This window comes from Xenopus tropicalis, chromosome 7, assembly GCF_000004195.4.
Source record: "Xenopus tropicalis strain Nigerian chromosome 7, UCB_Xtro_10.0, whole genome shotgun sequence".
Taxonomy (NCBI): Eukaryota; Metazoa; Chordata; class Amphibia; order Anura; family Pipidae; genus Xenopus; species Xenopus tropicalis.
In genome coordinates, this window is record NC_030683.2 from 80,605,868 (window position 1) to 80,617,819 (window position 11,952).

The following is an 11,952-nucleotide window of genomic DNA, read 5'->3' on the forward strand; positions in this document are numbered from 1 at the left end:
TAAGTGTCACATTAGTTTTATGTCAGTCTATGTATGGCCAAACTTTAGCATTCCCAAACAAAAAAAAAGTCACCCTCTGCCTATAGTCCCACTAAATCTTGTGAACAAATTAGCATGAGCTTTCTGGGAGTTGTCCTAAACAGCAATGAGCAAATTTTTTAGCCAGGCATGGATTCTCAGCGAAAATCCACATTTTGGCACCAGCAAATTTTTTTGAGAAATGGCCGCAAAACTTTGCCACAGAAAATTTGTGGTTCCATCAAAAAAGTTGCATTTTGTGATTTTCTTTTTGCCATTTTGCAAAGTTTTCCGAAGTTTCACAATTTTTTTTGGCGAAGTGAAACGGGACAGATTTTCTCATCACTACTCCTTAGCCAGCTATATTAAGTAGACGTTTGTGGTTAATATTTAAAATATAATATTTTATAGTAATTGTTTAATAGAATATTAATTTTCAATTTCTGGTATAACAGTAAAATAAAATATGGTAAAGAGTTACACATATTTTCTAAGGTCCACTCTCAAGACAGCTACATGAAAACAGTGCCAAATGGTATTGATGTAATATTGGCTTTTATTTGAATTTTCACATGAGCCCACTGGGAGTTTATCTGGCCAGCTAGTCCAACCTTCTGGCTACACCCTTACACTGGACAGAAACTGGACTGAACAAATTCGTTCACATGTCAAGTAAACAGTCTCCCAAACAGACCCAGTATAAAGCACCAGCTTGTGGCAGTTTCCAGCAGCCCTCTGCCTGTCTCAGAAAAGTAATTGTATGTTCCATCTGGTTGGTTGCTAGATTTCTTGCCCTGAATTTATGTGCTATAGCACAAATGAAAATGTAATAGAATTTCATGAAAATAAGAAGCTTTGTAAATATTTAAAAATGTTGTTGTGTTTCTAAAATAATCAAATTAATTTAAGCATCCTGTCTATCTGCACATGCAGCTTTTTGTTGGATTCAGTTATTTTGAAACAGCTCTAATACATTGTTCTAGGTAAAGGTAGCAAACGCCAATGTATTTGACTTAACTGTCAACCAACTGCAATGGGAGGCTACGCTCTGTCAGGTCTGGTTGATTGGCTCTCATACTATTACATAGTGCTCAGAACCACTGAAATGGCTGGGTAGTGCTCACAAGGATTTTGAGAAATTTCCATTAAAGCAGTCCAAAAAGCAACTTTAAAGGCACATTCCTTCTATATCCAGAGGTTATAATGCAATGACAATAGTTATTTTACTTCATATTGCCAATTCATTTGTGCCTGTTATTATATTGTCGTCATAATTTTACAATTTATATAATCTGGTGCCTAAATATCAGTAAATGTTAACAAATATTCCTTGGTACATAATCAGCTAGGCTGTTGACTTTGGCTCTGACATTGCAACTCAAATATGTAGCAGGATCTAGGGTGGGCAGAGTCTTTAGGGGGCAGGGTTGCCAGCTTCTCCATTACTTTGTCTTTGCCAGACTTCAGTTTTATTACATGTATGGTAGGCTGTCTTTACTGCCAACCATCATTTTGTTTTCATGTTGCATTTCCTGTATCTATTAAAGATGGATACAGTACAGAAAACAGCAAAGAAAATCTGTTCTTCACATAGGTTCACCCAAGGTGGTGCAGGGGATGTCTGGCACAGGGAACAAAATACTAAGCACTTTTAAGGAACATGTTTTTTTTATGCTTTGAGCATTTGTTCCAACAGCACTGACTTTTTTTGCTAAAATTACAGATTTTTTACAGAATCATATTTTTTTTTTTAAAAAAAACCTTGCCACTTAAAACTTGCCATTTTTTTTTAAACATGATTATGGGGGGTGGGAGTACTTGAGTACATTTCCTTCAAAAGGAATGGTTTAAGAAACAGTGATCTAAAACTCTCCTTTAATACATTTCTATTGAATAATTGCATATCTTGAGTTTACCATACGCAGCCCATTGTACAGACTTCTCTTGGTACCTGGAATTTCCCCCACCTTAATATAGCTATATTGGTATTTTTCCCTTGTTTGGATCACCCTCATCCACATTTAAGTGTTGCCTCATGCTTCCCTGTCATCCTCCAAGCTAGTGGATGCTCCTACTTGAATTTTGTGCCCATTTGGTTCTCTCAGTTTTTGCATCATGTCTCTCAGCATAGTGTTACAGAGTGCAGCATATGGATTTAGCAGAATAAGCTGCTGTTTGGCAAAATCACTGCCCAGCTGAGCAGCTCTCTGAAAGTCTTTCCTTGCTTCATCATCCTTTCCCTGTAAGCGTAGAATCAGCCCTCGCTGTACCAAGGCCTGGCGTCCTGCAACCCCTGCAATTCCACTCAGTTCCACTGCCTGGTTAAGGTCCTCAAGTGCACCTAGGATAGAAGGGAGCCAAACTGACATTATTTTGCATGGATAAAGAAAATGTATATTCCACTGGGCACATGGTACTGCTGCAGTCAGACTTGGCAAAAGATGATGTATGTATATTATTATTCATATAGAGTTACTTATGTATGCAGCGCAAAAATACACAAAGTACAAGAGAAGGATTCAAATTCTAGCCCGCAAAACACACATACAGGGTGACTACAGAGAAAGATGAAAATTCATTATATTGAAATATTAGGAAGGGCTTATTTCAGTACTATATTATTAGCACTATTTATACATGCCATTTGCTGGCTCATTGATGGATCATAGCTGTCTATGTGATAACTATTGGTCCCAAGAACCACCAGAAACATAAAAATGAGATAATGATCATCTACAATTTATTTGTATATAAGCCTGTTAAGATGGCAGCATGGTGCTTCTTTAAGTATTTCCCCTGGCGTGTGTAGTTTCACCTAAAATGATGATTGGATTCACTTACCTTTTCTTGTTCTTTTAAAACGAGTCTTATTTGATATCTATCATGTTATTGCATGTAAGTCAGTCACTGTATGACTAATAGTTACCGGGCCCCACAGAAAATCATCATGAGATTCCCCTAAATTTTAAGAATAAGCCATTTTCCTCTACATTTCTACCCCTGTAACTAAAATAAGCAGGGACTGCTATATAATGTAATACTGTACATTCAGATGATGCAAAAGTGTTTTTTGTAGAATTTACAGAGCGACCCTTTTGAAATGAATTTCAAAAGGGTCTCTAAAACTGCTGGCAGTAGTACTCATAACTTACGTCTTTCTATTGTTTAGTGGTTGAAACCCACTTATTATTCAGTCATGACAGGGTGGTATTGGTTAAAAACAGAGACACAAGTGCACCCCATTTGTTTATATCAATGCACATACACTTCTATGCTGCAAAAGATCAAGATTTACTGTATATCTTCTCCCAACTAATTTACTTAGACAGTTGAATGAGCTGCACCAAGCATGTGAAACAAATGTCAGCTGTCTACCTGCCTGGCACCGTTTTATTTTATATGTTTGAGGTTAAATTCTAAAGTCTTGTAGAAATCATGAAAAACATTAACTCCTGTTTACCTTTCTTTACAAACTAAACCCAGTTTGTTCTATACAGTTTTTTTTAACATCTGTTATGTAAAACATGTGCCCTTTTGCCCTTGCATGGCTGCCACTATGCCTACGCATCAGATAATTTATTTTAACTTTAGTAGTTAGTTTGATGTCAACAGGTCTTTTGAAAAATCAGGGATTCATTCTGTTTGCTGGTCTGCTGAATAGATTTGAGGTACAAAGGCCTCCATGTAGTATAATACTTTTTAATGTACATAGGGCTATATCAACCTATCTAATATAAGGTAATATGACATCTGCCTATCTTACCTTTCACATCCCCTTGTAGCCTCAGAGCCTGAGCTCTGTTGTTGTATGCAGATGCCCGCTCAGGGAGGAGAGCAATGGCCTCGCTGAATTTCAGTATAGCTGTTGCCATATCTTCAGACTCTGCTGCTTTTACCCCATCTCTCTCTAGGTCCTGGGCCTGCTGCAAGATAGCAGAGGAGAATCTCCCATCTGTTATAGAAGAGATAAAATAAAAAAAGTACATGGTTACACATAAGTGAGTCATACTTATAATAAAAATATACAATACACTATGAACAGGTTGTAATAAAATACAATGAACAGAAAAAGGCATTAGCAAACAAAGGGTATGCCATCTTCTGGCCCTCCAGCAACATTGTATGGCAAAGAATGCTGGAAATTGTTGGAAACCACAGAAACAAAGTACAGTACATAAGAATAGATGGCTGAAGAGTGCTGGAATTCAGATACTTGAGGCTATAAGGGGTCCTGAGACACAGTTACAGTATATAGACTGTTGCAGTTAGTCTTTCCCATTGTGTTCATGGCCACCATTAAAAAACTTGGGGCCCTATACAAGTTACTATGCCATTTTCCAAAAAGTTGGGACACTGTGTAAAAAGAGAATGGGATGATTAAAAAATAATTTAAACCCTATATTTAATATTAACTAACACAAAGACAGGATATTAAATGTTGAAACTGAGCAATGTTATTGTTTTCAATTTGATGCCAGCAACAAGTTTCAGATAAGTTGGGACAGGGGCAATAAGAGACTGAAAAAATTGCATAATGCTGAAAACAGCATCTTAAAGAGGCTAGGTGGGGACCCCACTGTGTGACACATTGCGTGGACAAATATTTCAACAATTTAAGAATAATGTTTTGGGGATTTTATAAGAAACTGAAAGATTTAGAGAAATCTCTGTGCACAATGAACAAGGATGAAAGCCGATATTGGATAGCCATGATCTTGAGGTCCTCAGATGGCACTGCACTGCATGCACTGAAAACAGACACAATACAGGTGGCCCAGGAATCCTTTGGCAAAACCATTTGTCACTGCACCCACAAATTCAAGTTAAAACACTAACATGCAAAGAAGAGACTATATATGAACATAATCTGCCTTCTCTGGAACCAGACTCATTTATATAGAGGCAAAGAAAAAAACTGTCCTGTGGTCTGACAAATCAAAATCTTTTTGGAAATCATGGAAACCCTGCCCACCGAGCTAAAGAGAGAAGGACCATCTGCCTTGTTATCTGCACATAGATTAGAAGCCAGCATCCTTGATGGTGTGGGGGTTCATTAGTGCACATGACTTTGGAGGGCACTATTAACGCTAAATGATATATATAGGTTTTGAAGCAATATTTGCTTTATCTAAACAGTGATCCCCAACCAGTGGCTCGTGAGCAACATGTTACCAACCCCTTGGATTTGTTCTCAGTGCCCCCAAACCAGGTAGTTATTTTTGAATTCCTGACATGGTGGCAAGTTTTGGTTGAATAAAAATAAGATTTACTACCAATTAAAGCTTCCAGTAAGCTGATAATGTGCATGGGGGCTGCCTAATAGCCAATCTTTGCTTGTGTTGCTCTCCAAGTCTTTTTACATTTGACTAGGGCTTACGACAACATGGTTGAAATTGTAGGCAACAACAGTGCATTTTACTTTTAAAACAGCAGCATTTAGTCTCCTCAGTTCTCAAATGTTTTCATAGTGTTGCAAAGAGGTGATAAGTGTTAAGAAGAGGTGATGGAACACAGTGTTGAACATTCTCCTGTGTCAACTTTGTTTTAAACATTTTGCTTGCATTACATTCAAAACGAGCACATATTTTTCAGAAAACAATTTCATTGTCCCAAAAACACCCAATATGGATCAACTAGCAGCTAGGTTGGTTTTGCTAGGACAAAATGTTAAACTTGATGGATGTTTTTTTTTTTTAACCACAGCTACTATAATAACTTACAAAGCATTTTACTCAAAAACAGGGGTGTAGAGAAACCATACTCTGCAAATTCTGGGGGGCCTAGGAACTATGGGGGGCCCTGTGGACTGATGAGCAGCTGCACATTATATTATGGTGAAAATAAAAATGTAATTAATGTGCTAATAAGGTGAATCAATTTTTGGGCAAAGAAATTTACTTTAAGACTTTTTTTTTTCCAATATAAATTTTTATTGATTTTAGTAACAAATGGGGAGACAGAAAAAAGAGGGGGGTACATGTCTACTTCTTACAGATTGGGTTCATTTACTTTAAGACTTTTAAATTCATTGGTGGTCATTGGAGTTTGCCCCAAATGTAAACTGTATACACCTGCCTGTCCTTGTCAAGCTTGCTTGTTATGTAAGTATCTGCATAAGTTATGGAACTTTTTATGTAAGTTACATAAGTTTGTGCTACCTGGCCAGATTTCCCATCAGATCACTATATTAATGGGCTCCTGAAACTGTTCCTGCTGTACCCCTCTGATTTTACTCCTGTCTGTGTTGATTGATTCTTCCTAGCTGCTTAAATACATTTTCTGAGGGAAAAATAGTTAATAAGTTAGGATTACTTTTCCTGTTCTTCTTTCATCAAAAATACAACATCATTATTTAGTGTGATGTATTTCAGCACTAGACTGCATGTTTTACATTTCTCAGTACTTTGCTCCAGTGGTAACCTAATGTTAGATATAATCTGCTCCATACCTTTTTGAGACCTTATTTCATGTTATCATTTAGTGTGAAGTAAAATTCAAACCTAAGAAAATCAGGACTGCATCATTATCTCTTTAAAGGAACAATAGTTCCAACAATAATAGTAGCATTTCTGTATCAAACACACCAGTTTTACTAGTGCAGGGCAACACTACATTATATTTTAATTGCTTAATGATATTGGGTTGGTTGACCACTCTACACAGGCAGTGAATAAAGGGTTAGATTCCTAACTTGTGCATGTAAATGACACACAAGGTGAGCATGTTAGGAGACCCTTCCTGTCTACATATATGCAGTGCTGGCAGGTGCTGCATACAAAAAAAAATGTCAAAAACCAGAACTGTGTTGCATTTTCCAATTGGATACAGTTCTGCCTCTAGGGGCAACCAGATTATGTATTATTGGGCACGCTTTGCACCTTGCCCCACAAGCTTGATGATAAGAGATTTCAGCAAATGTAAAACATTATAATATTACAGCATATTTATTTACATGGATATAGAATATTCTAGCTCTGCATTCTTTACTCTCAGCATGTGTGTTCAGGTTAGCCAGCCTGTGCAAAGTATGATATACAGATCTTAATCTGATGTGAATAGAATTACATTTCTAAACAAACTCACCCAAATCTGCATTCGCTTCAGTGTCACCCACATTCTGCTCATCAAAGTTTCCAAATGGCACATTGGGGTTGAATATGGCATGGAGGACTGCTAAATCATTTGGGGTGCACATTCTGTCAGGAAGAACAGTTATAGCAACACAACTACTTAGATAAAATAGCAGAGAGCTAAACCTCAGATAACTATCTTTTGGAATCTTGGGCGGGACAGTGGCATCCAATAAGAGTGAGGGGTGGAAATGGCTTTTAACCACATGTAGTTCACATCTGTTTGTACTAACAAAAAATGGTAGAGGGGGTGGGGAGAGAAAAGGGGAAAAAAATAATAGGCTTGCAGGCAAATCCAGTTTAAACATTTTGTACATTCTGTAAAATCTTGTGTATTTAAATTATATTTGGTTGAGATTCTGTTACATCTGTCTGACCCATAGAGATTGCCCTCTCGTGTTAGGAACAAGCTGGCTCTGTGCTTTTTGTCAGAACTCCACTCTCTTTGAACTTCGCTTAGTTCATTCAAGTTACACAACTGCAGCTGGTTTGTTGCAGTTAGTTCTCTGGTGTTTCTGGTTATCCCAATGGCATATTGCTACATAGCAGTCCTATTGAACCAACCACTTAATATCAGTGTCTTTACTTTTTATTCTGATTGACTTTGTTAAATTTATTTACACTATGTCAATATTACGCTTAACCAAAATACCTTGCTATAGTCGGTTTTATAACAAAATTGTCCTTGTGGACTAGAATAATAATTCAGTTATCCACCCAATAGTTATATTTTGTATAAATCAATGTCACTCTAATTAGCTTTCAAATATAAAATAATTAAAATGTCAACGGTTTTAAGTTATTAGTAAATATAATTGAAGTCAAAAGAAATATTTATCACCTTCTGTATCTTTTCTTGAAACAGTGTAGCAAAAGATACTTTTACTTATGTCTGTTAATTCAGGAACGAGAACTAGTACAAAGCATCTGAACAGCTAGACCAGCGGTTCTCAACCTGTGGGTTGGGACCCCTTTGGGGGTCGAACAACCCTTTTACAGGGGTCGCCTAAGACTATCAGAAAACGCATATTTCAGATGGTCTTAGGAATAATTTTATGGTTGGGGGTCACCACAACACGAGGAACTGTATTAAAGGGTCACGGCATTAGGAAGGTTGAGAACCACTGAGCTAGACAGATACTGCTTTCAAGCAACATGAGAGGGCGAACGCCACCCCCACTTCACTACTCTGCTTTTTTGTGTACAGTTAGGCTGGGGAATGCAGTTCAAGAGTGGCCACTTTGGGTTGTTGCTTTCTTTTAAAAGCAAATAGGGTAGAGTTTGTTAGGGCATTAAGGTGGCCACACACAGGCTGATAAATATGTGTTGCCTCAATGCACAATATAGAATTGTATAAGGCTTTTTATAATGGTTTTTTGATACACACACAAACTTCATATACTAAATATTTTTGATGAATGCTCTGCTAGACAGGAGCTATGGATGGATGCTATGGATATCAGCAACAGCCCCCAGGGAAAATGACTGGAAAAAATGGCAGTATTTTCAATTATATACAGTGGCTTGCAAAAGTATTCGGCCCCCTTGAACTTTTCCACATTTTGTCACATTACAGCCACAAACATGAATCAATTTTATTGGAATTCCATGTGAAAGACCAATACAAAGTGGTGTACATGTGAGAAGTGGAACGAAAATCATACATGATTCCAAACATTTTTTACAAATAAATAACTGCAAAGTGGGGTGTGCGTAATTATTCAGCCACCTTTGGTCTGAGTGCAGTCAGTTGCCCATAGACATTGCCCGATAAGTGCTAATGACTAAATAGAGTGCACCTGTGTGTAATCTAATGTCAGTACAAATACAGCTGCTCTGTGATGGCCTCAGAGGTTGTCTAAGAGAATATTGGGAGCAACAACACCATGAAGTCCAAAGAACACACCAGACAGGTCAGGGATAAAGTTATTGAGAAATTTAAAGCAGGCTTAGGCTACAAAAAGATTTCCAAAGCCTTGAACATCCCACGGAGCACTGTTCAAGCGATCATTCAGAAATGGAAGGAGTATGGCACAACTGTAAACCTACCAAGACAAGGCCGTCCACCTAAACTCACAGGCCGAACAAGGAGAGCGCTGATCAGAAATGCAGCCAAGAGGCTCATGGTGACTCTGGACGAGCTGCAGAGATCTACAGCTCAGGTGGGGGAATCTGTCCATAGGACAACTATTAGTCGTGCACTGCACAAAGTTGACCTTTATGGAAGAGTGGCAAGAAGAAAGCCATTGTTAACAGAAAACCATAGAGTCCCGTTTGCAGTTTGCCACAAGCCATGTGGGGGACACAGCAAACATGTGGAAGAAGGTGCTCTGGTCAGATGAGACCAAAATGGAACTTTTTTGCCAAAATGCAAAACGCTATGTGTGGCGGAAAACTAACACTGCACATCACTCTGAACACACCATCCCCACTGTCAAATATGTTGGTGGCAGCATCATGCTCTGGGGGTGCTTCTCTTCAGCAGGGACAGGGAAGCTGGTCAGAGTTGATGGGAAGATGGATGGAGCCAAATACAGGGCAATCTTGGAAGAAAGCCTCTTGGAGTCTGCAAAAGACTTGAGACTGGGGCGGATTTTCACCTTCCAGCAGGACAATGACCCTAAACATAAAGCCAGGGCAACAATGGAATGGTTTAAAACAAAACATATCCATGTGTTAGAATGGCCCAGTCAAAGTCCAGATCTAAATCCAATGGAGAATCTGTGGCAAGATCTGAAAACTGCTGTTCACAAACGCTGTCCATCTAATCTGACTGAGCTGGAACTGTTTTGCAAAGAAGAATGGGCAAGGATTTCAGTCTCTAGATGTGCAAAGCTGGTAGAGACATACCCTAAAAGACTGGCAGCTGTAATTGCAGCAAAAGGTGGTTCTACAAAGTATTGACTCAGGGGGCTGAATAATTACACACACCCCACTTTGCAGTTATTTATTTGTAAAAAATGTTTGGAATAATGTATGATTTTCGTTCCACTTCTCACGTGTACACCACTTTGTATTGGTCTTTCACATGGAATTCCAATAAAATTGATTCATGTTTGTGGCTGTAATGTGACAAAATGTGGAAAAGTTCAAGGGGGCCGAATACTTTTGCAAGCCACTGTATAGCTACAGGCATAGCTGCACATGGAACTAGTGATGAAGTACTGCTGAACTGCATGCTGCACCAAACTGCACACCCTAGCAGCCAGAAGAGGACCTTGACTCTGCTACTTGTAATTTGATTTTCTGGAGAGAGTGACAATAGAGGACTATTATGGCTTAAGGTTTATAGCGCATGGGGCATATTTGAGCTGGCGGGAAGCCCCCAAATCCACCACGGCTTCCTTCTAGTTATTAAAAATGGGAATTGAGCAACAACACTGAAAATGGCAAAAATGTGGCTTTTATACCAGGGTTCATTGGGTAAAATTAAAGTTACAAAGCTGTGCAAGAATGCCACAGTTGATGAAAAACCCCTTTGCAAAATATGGTATAGAACAGATCCTCAAACCATGGCTCCCCCAAGGCAATTTACCCGGCCCCTTCTTCAGGGAGCGGGAGGACAGGGAGTGGGCTGTAGTCTGAGGGACCATGAACTGGCCCCATGTTTAAATAGTTGAGGACCCCTGGTATAGAAACTAGAATAGTGAAAAATGTGAAAGAAAGTCTGCAGTTTTACCAACATCTCACACCCTTTGTTTCCATTGATTTTAATCTAGTTCTTAGCTCAGGATGGTGCAGATTAATTTGCATCTACCGTATATACTCGAGTATAAGCCGATCCGAATATAAGCCGAGGTACCTCATTTTACCTAAGAAAACTGGAAAAACTTATTGACTCGAGTATAAGCCTAGGGTGGGATATGCAGCCGCTACTGCTAAGTTTCAATAATCAAATAAATAATAAAAGGACACTCAGCGTGAGCCCCTGTGAACTCTTCATAAATATATCATGCTGGCAGCTGCAGATTAGGGAAAGGTGGATGGAGGACCCTTTGACCCTCCTGCCTTGAAGAGATACAGCACTGGGAAAGACAAGATACATAAGCCTGAACCTGGGTGTGGAGGCTGATCTTATGGGGGTAGCCTGATCCCTCTCTTTTTAAAAATTTAAACTATCACAGAAGGCTGGCTGACAATGGATCATCATATCTGCTCTGTGAAGGTGCACTATGACAGATTGGCCAAGGGAGAAAAAAAAAAAATGGTAAATATGGCCCATTGTGCAACACAGGTAGCCTAATGACAAAGTTCCAGCCACGTATAAAGCCAGAGTTCTTCAGTTAAGCTGGCCATAGGTGGTTATATTTGATTGGACTAAGACTAATTTTGAGCATACTGCCCAACCATCTGGATATATGTATGTAGAGTCAAGTCAAATACCTAATGCATTGTGTCCTGAAAGAGGCAGGAGCTGAGCAGCAGATTGCAGAACAGTGTCGCAGAAGTGAAGTCAAAATTGAATTATTTAACAGTGAGAAGAGGCTGTGTGTCATGTCAGGGGTCTGAAGAACCATTTTTATCTGCATGGTCTCAAATGGTATATGGATTCGAAGATGGAACGAGCTTGTTGAGCCACAACCCCCCATTTCATTCTCCTTTAAATAAGGACACAAAGGAAAAACTACATTATTTTTTGCACTTTTTTTAGTCATAGGAAGAGTATGAGAAATACAATTTTGTTCATGCTTAGGCTAAAACAAACGAAAAAAAAAGTACACAAAGCCTTGTGTAGCTATGGGTTTTATGTACTTGAGAGGTTTGTTTGAGGCAGGCTGCAATCGGAGTACAACTATATAAAAAT

The 11,952-nt window shown here is 38.8% G+C and overlaps 1 protein-coding gene across 1 annotated transcript; it reads right to left on the reverse strand.

Moving 5' to 3' along the window:
• Window positions 1-556: 556 nt before the first annotated feature.
• On the reverse strand, window positions 557-7,240 carry ttc36 (tetratricopeptide repeat domain 36). Its single transcript, NM_001015772.1, has 3 exons — window positions 7,102-7,240; window positions 3,782-3,970; window positions 557-2,359 (listed from the first exon to the last, which is right to left on the reverse strand). Exons 1-3 carry the CDS (start codon window positions 7,211-7,213, stop codon window positions 2,052-2,054), a joined length of 609 nt encoding a protein of 202 aa, NP_001015772.1. The 5' UTR covers window positions 7,214-7,240; the 3' UTR covers window positions 557-2,051.
• Between the last annotated feature and the right edge of the window lie 4,712 nt (window positions 7,241-11,952).